General features: G+C 42.8%; 1 protein-coding gene across 5 annotated transcripts in view; it reads left to right on the top strand.

The window, feature by feature from the left end:
• Positions 1-19,579, top strand: part of arfgef1 (ADP-ribosylation factor guanine nucleotide-exchange factor 1 (brefeldin A-inhibited)) — a 49,467-nt gene extending 29,888 nt beyond the window's left edge. For all 5 annotated transcript variants that reach the window (XM_070928486.1, XM_070928483.1, XM_070928484.1 and 2 more), the window contains 30 exons: positions 250-484; positions 1,370-1,469; positions 1,828-1,967; positions 2,097-2,205; positions 4,437-4,638; positions 4,738-4,849; positions 6,229-6,434; positions 6,549-6,633; positions 6,774-6,939; positions 7,419-7,570; positions 7,679-7,807; positions 7,903-8,061; positions 8,334-8,478; positions 8,614-8,704; positions 9,021-9,061; positions 9,212-9,381; positions 9,946-10,097; positions 11,209-11,381; positions 11,584-11,744; positions 12,224-12,354; positions 12,592-12,721; positions 12,940-13,075; positions 13,532-13,670; positions 13,981-14,053; positions 14,323-14,482; positions 14,569-14,708; positions 14,878-15,049; positions 15,230-15,368; positions 17,315-17,432; positions 18,174-19,579. In XM_070928486.1, the coding sequence (XP_070784587.1) occupies positions 250-484; positions 1,370-1,469; positions 1,828-1,967; positions 2,097-2,205; positions 4,437-4,638; positions 4,738-4,849; positions 6,229-6,434; positions 6,549-6,633; positions 6,774-6,939; positions 7,419-7,570; positions 7,679-7,807; positions 7,903-8,061; positions 8,334-8,478; positions 8,614-8,704; positions 9,021-9,061; positions 9,212-9,381; positions 9,946-10,097; positions 11,209-11,381; positions 11,584-11,744; positions 12,224-12,354; positions 12,592-12,721; positions 12,940-13,075; positions 13,532-13,670; positions 13,981-14,053; positions 14,323-14,482; positions 14,569-14,708; positions 14,878-15,049; positions 15,230-15,368; positions 17,315-17,432; positions 18,174-18,395 (4,288 nt within the window). In that variant the 3' untranslated portion in view covers positions 18,396-19,579. The remainder of the gene's footprint in view (positions 1-249; positions 485-1,369; positions 1,470-1,827; positions 1,968-2,096; positions 2,206-4,436; positions 4,639-4,737; positions 4,850-6,228; positions 6,435-6,548; positions 6,634-6,773; positions 6,940-7,418; positions 7,571-7,678; positions 7,808-7,902; positions 8,062-8,333; positions 8,479-8,613; positions 8,705-9,020; positions 9,062-9,211; positions 9,382-9,945; positions 10,098-11,208; positions 11,382-11,583; positions 11,745-12,223; positions 12,355-12,591; positions 12,722-12,939; positions 13,076-13,531; positions 13,671-13,980; positions 14,054-14,322; positions 14,483-14,568; positions 14,709-14,877; positions 15,050-15,229; positions 15,369-17,314; positions 17,433-18,173) is intronic.
• Positions 19,580-19,781: the final 202 nt, after the last annotated feature.

Raw genomic sequence — 19,781 nt, 5'->3', positions numbered from 1 at the left:
ATGGACCTGCACTAACACACAAAAATACATATAAACCCAGTCAGTCTTTCCTCTCTTGTGGCGTTTTTATATTCTTCTAATATTCCTTTCCTTAACTTTTTAGGTGTGAACATACTATAATATTTTGCATACTAGCAGAACCTTTCCCCTGAGTGTCTTTAATTTTACTGATAAAGTTGTGTTATAAGCTGTCTTCACATACATGGAAACACTGCTTGAACTTCCTCCTCCTCTCTCCCCCTGCCTCAGGTCCCATGAGCTGCGATCGAAGGTCTTGTCCCTCCAGCTGCTCCTGTCCATCCTGCAGAACGCCGGGCCCATCTTCAAGACTAATGAGATGTTCATCAACGCCATCAAGCAGTACCTGTGCGTGGCCCTGTCCAAGAATGGTGTCTCCTCCGTGCCTGAGGTCTTTGAGCTCTCACTCTCCATTTTCCTCACTCTGCTCTCCCACTTCAAGACGCACCTCAAGATGCAAATCGAGGTAACATTAATCAGATATCTTCACTGGAAAACTTTTAATGGGAAGGGAATGAAGGCCGTCCATACTACCAAAACACACACTGTTCCCTGCTGCTCTCATTCTTCAGCAGTGTGCTCTCCATGTGCTGTTTTGTGTTTTTCTGTTTTGATTTATTTATGCCGGGAAAACCTGATGAACTAGTTGGCTAAGTACAGTAGCTATATTTATATATCCACCCACCGCTTCTTGATGAGAAGCGACAGTTTCACACCTTCTCCGGCAGCTGACAGTCTTTCTGGGAAACACAGGAGATTAATGACTTTAAAGTGGAAAATTGAGGGAAAGAGGGTGCAAAAATATTAATTGCAGCAGATTATTGCAAACAAGATAATTACACTGTAAAATTCTTCCTTTAAACATCAGTTTTCATTTATGTATACTCCTTTCACAACATGTTATAGGTTTATATTCACCTGCTTTTCCATAATTCAGTTAAATAAACATGGTGGTTCTCTTGGTGGTGAAGTCTTCTTTCTGTTAACACCAGTCTTTCCCTGTTGAAGAACACCACATACAGTATATTCTGATATTGACACTCCGGTACCATTTCTCAATGCAGCAGTAGCTGACACACATGATGTGTATGGGAGAAGTGCTGTAACATTCTTCCACCTCGCTGCAATTGAGTGTTGGACTATTACCCGCTGTCTGCTGCCTACAGTTTATTGTTCTGTTTGAGTTGGTTCAAAGTTTCTAATGCATGGGCACCTGCTGTATCTGTTGTGTCTACTGAAGGAAACACAGAGAATATTGTGTGTTGTGTTGATCATGCAGGCAGTTGATGGTGTTTTTTTGCTTCTCCTCTTTAATGGCTTTTTCTCACTGTCACATGGACTCTGTCTGCAGGTGTTCTTCAAGGAGATTTTCCTGTACATTCTTGAGACGTCCACAAGCTCCTACGACCACAAGTGGATGGTCATTCAAACCCTCACTAGAATATGTGCAGGTTTGTGTCCCTGTTTCCATTTTGTTAAAGGAAACTGGCCATTTTAACATTGATTCTGATTATGTGTAATTAAAGAATAATTGTGTAATGTAATTAATTAAAATATTGGTACTTTGATAATGAGGCAGTAATGGAGGCTTCTGGTACACATAAACCTCATGTTTTACTAAATACTTCAGCTAAGTGCTTAATCACATTGTCATCTTTTACACATTTCAATTAATTTAATGATTATAATTAACCTCTTTATGAAGGGTACAATTACTTAGGTGCTTGCTTTAGACTCCATAAAAGCAGTGAACACAGTCTGTATTTATTTCATAGATTCTTGCTGACAAACTCCGTCTGTCTCTCTCAGATGCCCAGAGTGTGGTGGACATCTACGTGAACTATGATTGTGACTTGAATGCTGCTAACATATTTGAGCGGTTGGTCAATGACCTCTCGAAAATTGCGCAGGGTCGCGGAGGCCATGAGCTTGGCACAACACCCCTGCAGGTGATCACCCCCCCCCCCTAATATTTTGCTTTTATTTGGTATCACTGTTCAATATTTATTACAGTTATTTATAATGCCATTTAAAAATGTCTAAGCCATTGGGATAACATTTTTTGCATCCCTTTCTAGGAGCTGACCCTGAGAAAGAAAGGCCTTGAATGTCTAGTGTCCATCCTGAAATGTATGGTAGAATGGAGTAAAGACCAGTACGTCAACCCCAACTCCCAGACCAGCCTTGGTAAGACCCTGATGCACTGAGCATGAATGTAATTTATCAAGACTAGTCTGGCGGCTATTAAACCTGAATACAATCCGAAATGACCTTTCTGTTCATTGTAATTCTACACACTGACTAAATATTTAGTCTTTAGACACACAAGTGGCAGAATCCATGTTTGTCTTTTACTCTATGTCAATATAAGAGAAATTAAACACACATAGAGTTATCTCTAACTGCTGAATCCCATCACTATCATTGAAGGGTGAATTAAACCCCAAAGGGAAGTGTAATAGTATTCCATATTATTATATCAAGACGTGATCAGAAGTGGTTTGATTGTACCTTCACAGCTTAAATACAGAGGGTGCATGCAGGAATTGTTTGTGTGCCTACAATATTACGCATTGTTGGTTTTGCCATTAAAAACCCAGATTGTTGTTTTTCCTCAACAGTCTGTGGAGAGTTGAACTTGTGCTGTTGAAAGTGTGTGTCAAGAGATGAGACTGCCAAGGTTACAACTAGTCTTTACCCTGATCAGCCTGGTTTTTGGCAGCAGTTCATCATTGAGGTTAACTGGAGTTAGTGGTAAAGCTCACATCCATCAGCTTGCCTGCAATCAGTAGGATTGACAGTTGGCATTCATCGGGGAAGCTACCACTCCGAGAAGGAAAGTGGGCATTCATCAGCTCAGCTCCAGCCAGAGGAGGCAGTGAGGTGATTCCCATAGGGCCAGCGCAGATAGGCTAATCCAGGAGGTTTACTCTAAAACGATACCTGAGGCTGAAGCAGAGCCGTGATGAGAGCCTGTCTGCAACACACAGAGCGTATACTGTGTGTGAGACTGGCCCCTGAGTCTTCTGCAGGCCAGAGGATTTCTGTTGGTTTCCAAAGGAGGAGCTGAAACTACGGAGCAAGTGCAACTTTGTGAAAGGGCTGGAAAGATATCCCACAAGTCCCTGGGACTATCCACAGGCTAGCCTCGGGCTAAGCTGTCAAGGCTAACCAGCTGAGGCAGTTGTGTTCACTCGCAGGGATGTAATCTTGCCAAAACTTATGACAACTCATTAGTAATCTAGCAGGAGCTCGTAGGTCAGAATTTTGGAAGTAGAATTCGCCCTGCTGGCTGTTGGGGATTTCAGACGAAGACTATTTTCTTCCTCGTACAATGGAAGTGCAATATGATTTATGAAAACAAAACACTGAATTGTCTGAGTAAAATATACCACTTTCACTCTTTCAATTGTCCCTTGTTGTGTCATTTTCTCCTCTTTCTGACTTCAAAGCCAGAGCAGGTAATAGTAGAACAGTACAGAGTGTTTGCTAAACGTGTTGCTGTGATGGGAATTACAGCCTGTTGTGTCTGTAGCTTTAGATGATTCTGTACTAGTTGTGCATTATATAACCTCTGTTGTTTGTAGGGTTTCCCGTTACCCACTTACACCTCATAGATTGTAACCAAAACCATGTATGGATTTAATTAAACTAATGGTAGAAACACTTGCCCTTGATGGGAACAAATGCTGCTTGTTAATCTCATGAAAATGTTATAAAGTATTTCCACAGTAAAAAGCTTAAACTTTTCTCTCTACTCTGTATGCATGAGAACGGGAGGCACACTGCCAGCTCACATTACTGTGACACTGTCCTGAATGTTTTAAAGAGTTTCCGATGGGTAATCAGACGCCTGGCCCTAGCACAGGGTTATAGGGGTGGACTCCGGCTCCAGCAGCAGCAGCAGCAGCAGCAGCAGCAGATCCCTGAGCTCATCTCAGCAGGCTTTAAAAAACCACCTTTCTTGGCCTTTAAGTACTGGCTGCTTCCTCTTTGACTGCCTGGAGCTTTTTAGATAACCCACCTCTTATAATATCCTTCCCTCCTACCCTGCCTTGCACCTGCTCTGTGTGAATAAGTGTGTGTTTTCTGGAGTGTGTTAGGCTGTGGTCTCGTGTGCTTGTGAGTAACGTCAGTGTGCGTACCCTCCCTGCCTACAACGATCATTAAGAAGGGCCTCAGGGTCATTTTGGTCTCTGTGTTACAGTTTCCCCTTTCAATTACCGGAGTACCTCTCCCGCAGTACTAGCTTTAAGTTAGCTCACTTTTTAAGCCTCCAGGCTGAGTTTGTGCCAACGACAGAGTTTCAATTAAAAACTCTCACCTTTTGTGATGGTTTTAGGCGGTTGCTTCTTACAGTAACAATAGACATACTCATCCCTTCTGTGTTATCTTATCTCGTGTTTTTTGCTCTTCAGGCCAAGAGAAACCGTCAGAACAGGAGAGCACAGAGACCAAGGCCCCGGAGACCATAAACCGCTATGGGAGCATTAACTCTCTGGACTCCACGGCCTCATCTGGCATCGGCAGCTACAGCACCCAGATGTCAGGTACTGACAACCCAGAGCAGTTTGAGGTCCTCAAACAGCAAAAGGAGATCATTGAGCAAGGCATTGACCTGTAAGTTTTACCACACACACATACATTTTTTATTTTTATTTTGTTGATACTGCTGATACATCGGCTACAGCATGTTCTGTGTCTCTGGATTCTACTCAGGTTCAACAAGAAACCAAAGAGAGGAATCCAGTATCTTCAAGAGCAAGGCATGCTGGGTACAACCCCGGAGGATCTTGCTCAGTTCTTGCACCAGGAAGAGAGGCTTGATTCGGTAAATCACCCTGTCACCTGACTACAAGACCCTCAAAATCATGAGGGTGCACAAACTACACAACTGATCTCACACGAGGTGTACTGATTACAAGATTATTCTACTTGGAGAAATCAGATCAAATTATCTTGATATTCAGCGAGAAGTCACAGCAGATTCTGAGGTGCAGGTGTGATGCATTCTATCCCAAATAACGTGTTGTATGTTTCAAACAGAAGACGGGTGTAGAAATAGCACCGATGGGATTTACAAAAGCCGTAAGGAGCTCATGGAGGAGAAAAAAAAACATAATTTAACCTTCATACAGAAATCTCAATGACATCAGACATAACAACAGAGTTATCTATAAATTAATTAAGTAATAAAAAAACTGATTCTTCGAAAGAATTAGGGAAAAAATAATGTTAAATAACCTCAATGTGATTGTTTGTGTTGACGTTGATAAACTTGAATTTGAACTTGATATTCAGATCATTTTAAAATCATTACAGGCTCAGCTGCACTCTTGCTATTTTGTTGTTGCAGTTATCTCAGTATTCTAGTGAGACATCATTCATATGAACATCATCTCCAGCCTCCACTTTTTGTTTCAGATCGAAGAAATTTGTCTGGGACAGGCAAATTGTGGCAAAAGTCTTGTAGTCTGCACCCTAATGGACAATAGACAGCTCATTCAACTCCAGCACCTATACTGGGTTTGTTTGTAGAGTCTTCTTAAAGGAAATAAACTTCTGGGAGCTATAGTAGCAGCAAAATGCTTGGCAACTCATCAAACGCTGCTTTCTCTGTTTTTACATCAGCTAGCCAAACCCCTCAGAAGCCACACAATAATCTAATGCCTGTCCACCAGCATTAAACAGCTACCCAGCCACTGTAACCCAGAGTCCTATAAGCAGCGTAAATGTTAACTCTAATGAGGAGCACACTCTGCCTTGATTGGACAGCCTCGAGGGTGTCTGTGCACAGCGGTAATCAGCATTAAAGAGTGTTCATAACATCTGGTCAGACAACAAGGGCCATTAGATGCCGTGGCACCACAGCAGCAGCAAACAGAGAGGATAACCATGGAAGTCTAACATGTATTTATCTAATCCACAGTGGACTGGATGGGAGACGGTCCAGTGTGGACAAATAAGTTGCCCTTTTACAGTGTTGAAATAAATGTTCTCCCTCTTATGACGAGAGGAATGTTAGTTGAAGAACAATTCATAGCGATTCTAGTGAGAGTGTCGAGCTCTAAGTCAGTTCAAACCAAATTGGACACATGGGGTGTGAGAAACGGCTCAGCCTTTAGGTTCTTTTAGACTGTCTTGTTCTAATTTGCATGTTACATTGCAGTATGTTAAAATAAGACTGACCTCCGTCTTCTGCTCTCTTAGACTCAAGTGGGAGAATTCCTCGGGGATAATGATCGTTTCAATAAAGAGGTGATGTACGCCTACGTGGATCAAATGGACTTCCAGGGCAAAGACTTTGTTTCTGCGCTAAGGATGTTCCTGGAGGGCTTTCGGCTCCCTGGAGAAGCCCAGAAGATTGACCGGCTCATGGAAAAATTTGCAGCAAGATATCTTGAATGCAATCAGGGGTGAGTTTCCAAGATCCTGACAATAGAAATAGCTGAATTTGATTTTGCATGGCCCACATACAACATGATGCATTCTGTTTTTCCCCTCCCCTCCTCTTCCCTTTAATTTTCCAGGCAAACCCTCTTCGCCAGTGCTGACACTGCTTACGTCCTTGCCTACTCCATCATTATGTTGACAACAGACCTTCACAGTCCACAGGTAAGCACTCCACCTCAGTGAGGCGGCAGCCTTTGGGAATGTGTTTTGACACCAGATATTCCCTCAGATATCAATGCAACATAAATCACAGTGATTGCATAAGCAGCTTTTGACCCATATCCTTGTTTTTGCCTGCAAAGGTGAAGAATAAAATGACAAAAGAGCAATACATCAAGATGAACCGCGGCATCAACGACAGCAAAGACCTACCTGAGGAATACCTCTCAGCCATCTACGACGAGATTGCGGGGAAAAAGATTGCCATGAAGGAGACGAAAGAGCTCACCATGAAATCCAACAAGCACAGTGAGTCTCGTCACTATGGGATGTCTCAAAGATATAATAGTTGCTAAGACTCCAGTTATTATCCAGAGCCATTTGCCTGATATCTTTTGTTGCTGTAATGATTTTGAATGAGACTTGCAGCCATGAGAGACGTAAGTCAGATATAAACTGATCAGATTTTGCTGCTGATTGGCCAATAAAGTCAGTGCCTGTGACTCTTCAAATAAGGTCATACAGGAAATACTATGATCAGACAGCGATTAAAATGAGCAAATACATCATTATTGATGTATAATGAAAATCTACAGACAATGCATTGACTTGTTCACATTTGCCATCAATTGTTCTGTGAAAAAGACTTAAATAAGAGAGAGGCCTATAGTTACACTTTGTGTAGATGGTTCGGCTTCCTTTTGACACATTGAGTTTGTTAAAGGAAAAGCTGCAGTGTCCTGGCTGGGTTTGTTTTAGTTGTTGTAAAAACCTGTGTGTGTGTTCAGGTGTGGCCAGTGAGAAGCAGAGGCGTCTGCTGTACAACGTGGAGATGGAGCAGATGGCCAAGACGGCCAAAGCTCTGATGGAGGCCGTCAGCCACGTCCAGGCTCCCTTCACCAGCGCCACACATCTGGAGCACGTCAGGCCCATGTTCAAGGTAACACAAGCAGACATGGACACACACACACACACACACACACTCTATGAGGCACAAACACAGGTTTCACACACAAACTGCCCACCTCATCCCTCTGTTGTTCCTCAGCTTGCATGGACGCCCTTCCTGGCTGCTTTCAGCGTGGGTCTTCAGGACTGTGACGACACCGACGTGGCCTCTCTGTGTCTGGAGGGGATCCGTTGTGCCATCAGGATAGCGTGCATCTTCTCCATACAGGTGCTGCAGTCTGAACTGGGGGATTAGTGTCTTACTGTGTCTCTTACCTTGCAGTATTTTGACACACCGCCGTGTCTTTTTTGTCTCTGCAACAGTTGGAGAGGGATGCGTATGTGCAGGCCCTGGCGAGGTTCACCCTGCTGACAGCCAGCTCTGGCATCTCAGAAATGAAACAGAAGAACATTGACACCATCAAGACCCTCATTACTGTGGCCCACACCGACGGCAACTACCTGGGCAACTCCTGGCACGAGGTTTGCTGTTCTCATCTCACTCAAAACTGCCTGGCTTTCACTCGTATTTCCTCACAAAACGTATCTTTTTTCCTCTCATCTCCCTTTCCTGATTCCAGCAATGTTATGTTAAGGGTTATTACTTTAAAAAGATTCTACTTTTTGACTACATTGTATTAAAAAAACATAAGTTCCCCTAGTCCCCCATTCTGTCCTAGTTTTTAGTGTCCATTTCTATCACTTTGTATACGTGTTTGTTTCTCTAAATATGCCTCTGTCTTGTCTCTTCTCAGATCATGAAGTGCATCAGTCAGCTGGAGCTGGCTCAGCTGATCGGTACAGGGGTGAAGGCACGCTACATCTCAGGGACGGTGCGGGGCAAAGAGGGCTTCCTTGCAAGTACGAAGGAGCAGAGCAACGACGAGTACCTGGGTCTAGGTCAGCACCGAATACATTTTAGTGGAGCTGTACTTTTAGTGAATCGGTCAGAACTACACTCAGTTCTTGACTGTAAAAGAAGCTCATAAATTATATTTGTTTTTAGATTTTGTAATTGTGTGCTTTGCTCTGCAGTTGGAGGGACAGTGGACCGTAAGCAGATCGCCAGTATTCAGGAGTCAATCGGAGAGACCAGCTCTCAGAGTGTGGTGGTGGCTGTGGACAGGTACTGCAGTCACCCTGAACTGAAAAATATAACATACATATATTACGCAGCACCACACTGTGTCATACTGAACAAATGATTATGTTGGTCATAATTTCTAGTACAAATTATAGCAGTGGAGAAACATTAAAAACAAACTGAAAGGCAGTTAAACATTAACTGGTTACGCAGTAAACAAACATCTTTTTTGCATCATCCTTTTATTTTTCTGTCATGTTTCTGGCAGAAATGCAAATCAGTGTTGTCTAAAATCTTTCCATGCATTGCGGCTTATAAATTGTAATTATAATAATTGTCACATATGTTTCTGCTTCAGGATATTCACCGGTTCTACCAGACTGGATGGTAACGCAATAGGTGAGTCTAGCTGATCTAGCTACATACTGTATTCTTCTTATTGCTCCACAGACAGGTGCATTCAATCTATTTTTGATCGTCACGAGTCATTTTGCCTGTACAAAGAACCCTTTCTTAGTTCATTGCCAACATCTTCTGTCTATTCGTCAGTGGATTTCGTGCGCTGGCTGTGTGCTGTGTCCATGGATGAGCTGGCCTCGCCCACACACCCACGTATGTTCAGCCTGCAAAAAATAGTCGAGATCTCCTACTACAACATGGGCCGCATCAGGCTGCAGTGGTCCAGGATCTGGGAGGTTATCGGAGACCACTTCAACAAGGTGGGTGGAAGATTGGTTACTCCAGGGGTGGAAATCAAGAAACATAAGCACGTTTTTAAGGCATGGATCCAGTATAGTTCTGTTTTATAGAAAGAGACAATCGTGTATCTTCTGATGGGAAGGGAGTGAGTGACCTGCAGAGGACTGTTTACTTCTCTCCCACCTTCTGTTTTACACAAGGCTGATTTCAGTGACTGATAAACACAAATTGTTGCCAGAAAAGCTTTCTGGTAGTATGATATTCAACCACACATCTCTCACTGAGGCTCTGCTTCTCACTGAGTAGCTGCATACTGGGTTTAGCAAGTGTACAATCAAATCCTCAAAATAGTCATTTATCATGTTGGAAAGTGGATTTTAAAAGTATTTTTTCCTGCTGGAGCGTGAACCATTTCCTCTGTTCATCTAGGTGCTTGTTTTTCAGTTGCAAGTCTTCCTGAAGAAACAGTTTGTTCTTGGAAAGCTGCACTTGACTTGTTGAATTTAAGAAAATGGTTATAGATATGCAATGTTAAAAAACAGTGCTATGACTGACAACTGAAATATGTTTTTATCTCTGTGCAGGTTGGCTGTAATTCCAATGAAGATGTGGCCATTTTCGCAGTGGACTCTCTCAGGCAACTGTCCATGAAGTTTTTGGAGAAGGGGGAGCTGGCCAACTTCAGATTCCAGAAAGACTTTCTGAGGCCTTTTGAGCACATCATGAAAAAGAACAGGTACAGAGACAAGTGGTACATTTATCTGTGAGTGATGCTTATGTCAAGCCTCCCATGTAAGTCTGCCGTGTCGGGTGGTGCAAGCACAAGACTCGTACTGTGGCTTTGAGTCGTTACTATTTCTGGGCTGTTTCTCACATGGCTGCAGACTCACACTCCCCTCCTCCACTCAACCTCTGTAGCAGCTCTCGACCTCGTCTGTTATTCATTCTCTTTCCGTCTTTTCCTTTCTCTGTCGTTCTTATAGCAGTGAGTAAGCACATTGTTTGGTTGTTCACTCAGAGAAAAGCAGCAAGCCAACATTTCAACTGACCCATTTCAGTCTGTTTGCATTACCCTTTCAGTCAATGTAAAAGCCTTTTTATTCCTTGCTTGGTCCGAATCAGCCTTGAATGGATTTTGAACAGCTATCAGTCATAAATGATTTTGCCATTGTAATTGTGTGCATGCCGTGCGTCAAAAGCAAGCTGTTTTACTGCAGCACCCTTTTCATTCATGTGAAAGAGGAGTAGCAGTGTAAGTATAAATCCACCCACAGATTGAACAGGCTGAGAGCCTCAACAGAGAGGAGATGGCAGGCAGCCATGAAAACCCTGCAGAGCACTGTGTCCATTAGACTCTCTCATGCTGCCTTCCTCTGTGTTGGTGTTTGTGTGTGTGTGTGTGTGTGTGTGTGTGTGTGTGTGTGTGTGTGTGTGAGTGTGAGTGTGTGTGTGCGATGGTAAGTGGAGGCAGAGTTTTTCTCTCATTCATAACTACTGAGCAATTAGGAATGCTCTTGACTATGGCAACAGTTGCTGTAAAAACATATCGTGCCAAGACAAGCCAGTGCTGGAATAATGATTCTGCCTGAAAATGGAATTGAGGATGTTATCAAGAGCTTTTAAAGATAATTGACATCAATGAAGAGGTGAATTTCCTTCTTTTTAATTGATTGACTCTCATACTTCCTCCTCCTCCCCCCTGCACTTTCTTATGCTTCTTCATCGGCTGCTCTGCCTTTAACTCTTTCTATCTACTCAACTTCCTTAACCCTTTTCCTCTTTGTTTTCACGTCTGTCCTTAAAATTCTCTCTCCTCCTCCTCTTCTTACCCCCTATTTTCTGTCCAGGTCTCCCACCATCAGAGACATGGTGGTGCGCTGTATAGCCCAGATGGTTAACTCCCAGGCGGCGAACATCCGCTCAGGCTGGAAGAACATCTTCTCTGTCTTCCACCTGGCTGCTTCTGACCAGGACGAGAGCATTGTAGAGCTGGCCTTCCAGACCACCGGCCACATCGTCAGTAAGTCCAGCACACACACACACACACACGGATGCCTAACAATAACTTCAATGACAAACTCTTTAATTTATTTTGGGTTACATTCGTCTTGTGGACATTCTTCAGATTTTGATCTTGCTCTTTCTCATTTCCCTTCATCTATCTTTATCTTCCTCCTCTATTATTCTGCCTTAACCTCCCTCTATCCCCCCGTCCCCCCCAGCGAATGTATTTGAAAAGCACTTTGCGGCCACCATCGACTCCTTCCAGGATGCCGTTAAGTGTCTGTCAGAGTTTGCCTGTAATGCCTCCTTCCCAGACACCAGCATGGAAGCCATCCGCCTCATCCGACACTGCGCCAAATACGTCTCAGAGAGGCCACAGGTCAGCATCAGACTCCGTTTTATACAGAACAGTTTCTTTCTTACTGTAAAGCTGCCATAACTGTGCATCAAATTAGATAGACCATGAATATTAGACCACACACATTCAGAATACCTCTTATTAACATCTAAGCCTTGAGTCTAAACATGTTGGGCTTACAGGCTGTACAGTACAGGAGGAATTAATGTGCAAGCGTACAGTAGTATGTCTACCTCACATGTATTGACATCATCCAGTGTGTATCAAAATGACCTTGTGTAAAGGTTTACTGGTACAGCTTTGGCATACTACTATAATCATTTTCTCACCTTTGACATCGTAAAGAGGGAGAATCTGCATCAGGAAAGCATGAAAGAGACTGAGTGTGTATTGGGGGCATGTACAATATGTATGGAAATGTGTGTTCGTGAAGGAGGAGTTAATTCTCTCCCAAGGCAGGAACAGTGCAGTGGTGAACATGGCTGTTATTTCTCTGGCAGGCCTTCAAAGACTACACCAGTGATGACATGAATGTAGCGCCTGAGGACCGCGTGTGGGTGCGGGGGTGGTTCCCCATTCTCTTCGAGCTCTCCTGTATCATCAACAGGTGTAAGCTGGATGTCAGGACCAGGTAGGCGGCGTTCACCTTTGAGCCTGTCATGACTTACATGCATCATTAAAGCCATAAAACTGGATATTTCAACACCTGTTCCTTTAGATTTCAATTGAGTGTTAAGACAGCAATAAAGACAAGTACAAGTTCTGTACGGTCCTTGCTGATTGCAAGATAGAAAACACTTGTAAAAAAAAAAAACATATGTCAGCTACAGCACCAAGGAAAGGACCGATCTGTGTGTGCATTTCCCAGGGGGCTGACAGTGATGTTTGAAGTGATGAAGACCTATGGGCACACCTTTGAGAAACACTGGTGGCAAGACCTGTTCAGAATTGTCTTCAGGATCTTTGACAACATGAAGCTGCCGGAGCAGCAGACTGAGGTACACGACAAGACTTTCATTTCATTTCCAATCCTGAGTGCTGCCGCTGTTTTCACCTCTGTGCAAATACTGCTGATGTTTGGACACAACCAGTTATTGTAAATGAATGTTTCAATTATCAAACTACAACCTCTAATCTCTCAGCTGCAGTATTGTGTTGTCGTATTTTGTTGTCGTGTCGTGTCGAAATTCTCACCGAGGTTGTGTTGCACCCTCAGAAAGCAGAGTGGATGACCACCACCTGCAACCATGCACTTTATGCCATCTGCGATGTCTTCACCCAATACTTTGAGTCCCTCAATGACGTCCTGCTGGATGACATTCTTGCTCAGCTCTACTGGTGTGTGCAGCAAGGTGAGCACACGGCAACCCTTTCTATCTCCTGTCATTTATCTTTAAGGATCTGAGGATTCCTGGGATCTTTGAGTTGAATGTGTGTGCAGTGTTGGGGTCCAGATAGTCCTTATTGTCTTTAAGCAGTGCCACAGAAAAGGGGGAAACATGTTGCTTTTGAGGTTATGGAGGTCAAATTAATAACCGGCATTAGGACTGGACCTGGGCTTGGCTGCAGTGACAGAAAGATTGCCTCTGAGCTTTTATGTGCTGCATCAATACTGGCCCATCGCTTTATAAAAAGACGAAGGTTAGGCAAATAATCAATAAACGTTTTTAGTATTTTCGGGTTGTTTATCGGAAAATAGATAAAAAGGAAGAAATCTCAGCAGACTTTAAATATTGATACATCTTACCTTTTTTTAATTTACCCCCCTTGCCTCTCTCTCCTCCTCCTCTTCATCTGTTCGTTTGTAGATAACGAGCAGCTTGCCCGGTCAGGCACCAACTGTCTGGAGAATGTGGTCATCCTGAATGGAGAGAAATTCTCCCCGGAGACCTGGGACAAGACGTGTAACTGCATGCTGGACATCTTCAAGACCACCATCCCTCACGCGTAAGCTGCTGCACTGAATCTAAAACCAGCCCTCTCTTCAAAGTCAGAAAACAAGCCGTGCTTTTAAATGTAGATGTAAATAAACATGCAGTGATTCTCCTCATATACAGGGACATTAGTTGCTAAATGAAAGTGATAAATGGAATTACAGGAAAATACAATTTACAATCGTACTTGCAATTAATCTAATCGGATTTTCTTTGAAATACAAACCAAACAGATATGTATAAAAGAATGCAAATATCAATCAGCAAAGACTTTAACCACTTTATGACTTTTAGCTTGATGGATTTTTCTGGCTGTTTTTCAGGCTGTTAACGTGGCGACCAGCAGGAGCCGAGGGAGAACACTTGACAACACAGAGCCTGTCAGACAAACAGCTGGTGAGGAAACACAGCATTTTTCTGTTTTGCATGTGAATTAATCACTATTTGTTTTGGTACTTGCATCTGTGCAGGTCATTTTTCTTTGCCATATTTGTAAAATTGTATTTACATATCTTTTGCATATCTCAAAATTAAAAAAAAATTGTTATTTCTTTCACACAGTTTTCATTTCTTGTACATAATTTATATACCTGTACTGTGTTTGTATGATTTTAAATACTGTGTGTATATATAGCTTGCAGTAACTCTGCCCACTTTGCTCTCAGGACTCCATTTCCCAGAAGTCAGTGGATATTCAGTCCCGCTCTGACGACCAACATTCCATCAGCAGTGCTGATAGGGTTGCCATGGAGAACCGTCGGCAGAGTCAGTACAGCACAGCCTCAGGCATGTGTGAGGACGGCTCCAGGAGCAGGACCCCAACAAGTAAGCCTGACGCTTTACTCAAAGCCTAACTGCGGCTGTTTTTTTGTGTGTTTGTTCTGATGGAAGTCTACCTGTATGTTCCACAGAGGTCCAGGAGCAGCGCTTATTCTCCGCTTTGCTGATAAAGTGTGTCGTGCAGCTGGAGCTGATCCAGACTATCGATAACATCGTGTTTTTTCCTGCCACCAGTAGGAAGGAAGATGCTGAGAACTTTGCTGCTGCTCAGGTACAGACACTTATTTCTTTGTTTTCTTTGTTTCTTAGTAACAGAATCGTTGTCAGTGGTTGAAGTGTGTAGAAGTTTTAGATGCTACCTCTCCTTGAAGTCTTCTTCTATAATTCTGTGCAGTGATTAAAGTCAATAATAATTGGCAATGTGTTTTGTCTTTTTGAAGCGGGATGCTGTGTATGCAGCAGAAGTCCCAGTGGAGACCCAGGACCAGGGCATGTATCGCTACCTGACCTCAGAACAGCTCTTCAAACTGCTTGACTGCCTGCTGGAGTCGCACTGCTTTGCCAAGGCTTTCAACTCCAACAACGAACAGAGGACCTTACTGTGGAAAGCAGGTATAGCAAGAAATCACTATCTGCAGCTTTGTGAGGTTGCCAGATTAAAGGAAATGGACACTAAGTTAGACTGTGATTAGCACTTTACCTCAGGCTGTGGTACTTATTTTACAGTTTGGGGATAATGTATCCTAATGAAAACGTTTAAAATGGCTGTAACTGTAACTGTGTGTGTTCAAGGTTTCAAAGGAAAGTCGAAGCCCAACCTGTTGAAGCAGGAGACCAGCAGCCTGGCCTGTGGCCTGCGCATCCTGTTTCGCATGTACACAGACGAGAGCCGCCAGGACGCCTGGGAGGAGGTCCAGAGACGACTGCTCAAGTAAGAAACAAACGCATGACGCATGCTGATCCTTCAGTGGCAGCAGTCAGTAGACCTGAGAATTACTCCTTCTCAGCTACACTGATATTTAATGATTTCTAAGTCGATGCAACACTCTTCTCATATTGTTCTGACACTCATCATTGCCGTCAACCTTCAGCCCCCCTGTGACTGTACCACAAGCTGCCCACAGAAACTGGTTGAAGTGCACAGAGATGCATTTGTCAGTGACCACCACATTAGCAGTGTAGACTCCCTTGACAGGTACTAGAAAACTACTGATCTTTGTAATGGCTGCTGCTTATTTTCATCCCACTAATGATGCCATCTGCATTTCTTCAACTACTACCACTACATATGTTTAGAGACAGTTGGAATAATACATTTATGTGTGCATATGCCTGAATGTACACTCAATTTGACAGAAATACTGAAACTAATTGGAGGTTTTGTTGTTGGTAGTTTGCAATGGAAACGTAATGAATGCATTCAGAACAGAGCGTCTTTCTGCAAAACTTCCGCTTGAATAAACTGGTGTAGTAAGTTAATTAGGTGTATGTGCGTGAGATGGATGAATATGAGAGTTTTTGGTCTGATTATGTTTATGATTTCAAAAGTTCAAAGTTCTTCCTTTTTTTGTTATTTGTAATAAGTTTTATACATCCTGAAGAAAATGAGAATAAATGAATGACTTTAATAATACTCAGTCTTGAGGGCAGTTTGTAGTTATTGAAAATGCTCCAGATCTTTAAGGCCCATCATTCATGCAGAATCAATTGGCACCATATCAGGGATGTTTTTGCCAATACATCTGTGAAATATTAATATCGACTGATAGTCATCAGTTCGCTCCACCCCTGGCCTGTGTGTGCGTGTGAGTATATGCATTTGTTCTCTGAGCTGAGGACTGTTTCATCGGTCAAACTGGTGTTAAGCCCAAGACTTATCAACAGCTCCAATGTGGGAATAAAGAAATCACATTTCTCCGGGCAGGAACGTCAATAGCCACCTCAGAGGAAGAAAGGACAGGAGGGGAGGCTGTTTTGATCGCTATCTACAGTCAGTTACTTGGCGTGTGCACAGCTCTGCAGTTCTCTGAAACGGATGCCGTGTGCTGTATAGATCCAAAGGAATCAGCGCACTGATGTTACATTGTTCAGTCAGCGCTGCTGTCATCGCTGCATCTTTATTCTGCGCCTCACAAACAGCCGCCACCCCCTTTCTCTCCCAGCATTGCCCTCATATTGATGATGATATCAAGATAAAGTAGAATCACTGCCTGTCTCTCCTACTTGCATTCATTATTAGAGAGAAGATGAAAAAGAGGAGAGGAGGAGGAGGAGAAGGAGGAGGAAGGATGGTGCCTGCATGTGCGAGTGGCTCAGAAATCCTAATTCATGGAGACACTGTTATGTGTCATCATGCCTGTATTTTGCGTTTCTTCCCTCTTTTCTCAAAAATACACACACACACACACACTTGTTTACCAGAGGCCATGTACAGCACACATGCAAAGTTTGATTAGTGCGGGGTGCAAAGCAGATTTGGGAGGCGATTAGGTCACAGAGATTTGGAGAGCAAGGGAGCTGTGTGTGAAGGGAAGAGGAAGTGAGAGGGGGATGAATGGCTAACAGATGGCGTTGATGTCAGCAGAGGGCCGCAGGGTCGGAGCAAAAAGGTCAGAGGTTGCATCAGTTTTCCTCAAGCTTAAACCGTGGGGGAAAATGTCTAATTGTTTTTGTAATAGCCTCAGTCAGTGGCTCTAATTAGCAGTTACTGAGCGAAAACAATCTCCATCATTCCCATCCCGCAAATTTTTCATTTGATAAGCGAGGCAGAGAAGCAGATGCTTTCTTTCATAATATCCAGTATTTGTTTGTGTTTAATGTTCTCCCAAAGTCTAAGTATACATTTCTGAATTGTTTCTCTTTGTCTGTGTGCTGTAGTGTGTGCAGTGAGGCCGTAGCGTACTTCTTGGCTCTGACCTCAGAAAGCCACAGAGAGGCATGGACCAACCTGCTGCTGCTCTTCCTCACCAAGGTGCTAAAGATAAGCGACGAAAGGGTAAGGACTCGAAACACTTGATGACTTTTTTTTCCTCACTGAGGGGGCATGCAGGTCCCTGTGCACACATACATGATAATTTACAACTGGGTGTGATATCTAAAAATAACAGAGGTATAAAATGAGGTGGTTATTTCCTCCATCTTAACATTTCAGAGTGTATCATTGCATGCAAAAAACAGAAGATTTGTTCAAATCGCCATTTTTAAAGCTTGTTGGTGGTTGTGTTTGCAACAGTGCACATGACAGTTAAATATACCGTGTGCACTGACTTTAAATTTGTGGTACTGCTTACTAGGACTAGGACACCTGCCTGCCAATCAGAAACCAGCCAATGAGAACATTTTGTTGTGGCAATGGCATAAATACACTTTAACAATGAAGGGGTAATCTGTAAGCCAATCACATTAAGGGTGTAGATGGAGCAGAGTTCATCGGAGCAAGAACAAAACTGATTGCATTTCTGGATTAAAATATCACATTGGAACCATTTTGATATTTAACTGATGTAGTGCAATTCTACCTTTTCACACAACATTGAATAGTATGTTTGAGAGCTCTATAGAGTTCAACAAAAGTCACTTGTCACTTACAGCCGTTTTGTACCAAATAACCAGCATATAAATAGGATTTAAGAGCTTAAAAGTGTTTCTTTATTCTGTGTAGCACCAAGACATGGGTTTCTCTGTCTCACTCTGTCTCTCTCTGTCTCTCTCTGTCTCATCCCACCTCCACCTTCAGTTCAAGGCTCATGCGTCCAGATACTACCCTCTGCTGTGTGAGATCATGCAGTTCGACCTGATCCCCGAGCTCCGGGCGGTCCTACGAAAGTTTTACCTGCGCATCGGCCTCGTGTTTCACATCGCACAGCTGCCTGAGCCCGAACCAGACCTCCAGCCGGCACATGTTGGGCAGGAGGCAGACACAGAGGTGGGGGAGGAGGCTGGGGAGGAGGCCCAGTGATGCTGCACCACAAACAGCCTGGAACACAGAGCTCTACTGAGGCCTCCGCCTCAGATCTGTGCGACTGTGCGGCTGTGGCTCTGTGTCACCTCAGGGCCCTCCGCGTGGTTTATGCCGAACACTTGACTTAAATAGCTGATTATCAGTCGGCTATCTGCTACCACCCACCCGCACCCTTAACCCCGCGACACACACACACAGACACGCCTATACACACAAACAGCCCAGACGGAGTACTTGATATCACAATGAAAACAGTAATGTCTTGTACAAGGTGTAGCGATGTCTCCACTGGATAAAACTACTGATAACCAACTGACAGTTATCCATATCTCTGATCTGCTCAGAAGGAATATATTTCAAACAATGTGTGCTTCTTACTGTATATTTAACAAGTAAAGAACGAATGGTTTCAACAACATGCAAAAAGGCATATTTAGTAACTACAAAATGTGACATTTGTCACACGTTGATAGTAATGATCTCTCTGTCTGCACCGCAGATGGCTAACATTAGTATTGATAGCCTCTTGGATGAAACTAGTTGTACAGATCTGCCGCTATGTAATATAATCTTATAACACTAGATTTCATTTATTTTTGTTTATTTTTTTCCTCTGGATTTGCTGCACTTGATCTCTTTTTGAATGCACTGGAGATTTTACTTTTGTGATAATTTATTTGACTGTACCTTCTCCTGCAGATTGTCCTATACAGTATGATTTGTAATTGAGCAAGATCGCGGAAAGTGAAGGGTTAAATTATTCCATTTTATATGTTCTTAGGTTTTTATCGGAGATTGATGATAACTGGGCTTCTGAAACTGGAAGATACGAGAGCAACATGATGCTAGCTGCTTTTGAGTCACTAGTCTGTTTTTATGTTTGAGTTTAGTTTTCACTTTTGTGTACAAAATCAAAAGTTGATAATATATTTGATGTTTTTTTTTCTTTGGTTTGGGGGAAAGTTATATGTATAGAGAAAATGACAAATGTTAGCTGTGCTTTAAGTATGAATGGGATGCATTCCTGCTCATGGATGTAGAAAACAAAATGTATATGATACAGCAATGTAAAGTTTTCTATGTTGCAAAAAAGATTATGTACAACTTTCTGTACAATACATCATCTGGCATTCTAATCAGGTTCTAGGTCAATAAAGTTTTTGAACTTGGTTGATTTGAAATGCTGAATCACTGACTTCTAAGTAAACTGCTAGCTGTTTATTTTTCCCCGTTAATGATGAGCCAGGACAACATAAAAATAATTTTTTTTTATTAGAAAATAAACTAAAATAACTACATTAACACGTATATATGTTTGTGGTACATTCACAGACATGCACCTTACAAGACTTACAATCTAATGTTGTGTAAGATGGTTCTTGT

The sequence above is a fragment of the Enoplosus armatus genome, chromosome 21 (assembly GCF_043641665.1).
Source record: "Enoplosus armatus isolate fEnoArm2 chromosome 21, fEnoArm2.hap1, whole genome shotgun sequence".
Lineage (NCBI taxonomy): Eukaryota > Metazoa > Chordata > Actinopteri > Centrarchiformes > Enoplosidae > Enoplosus > Enoplosus armatus.
The sequence above is the reverse complement of the archived record's forward strand: the minus strand, read 5'-3'. Positions and strand labels throughout refer to the sequence as shown.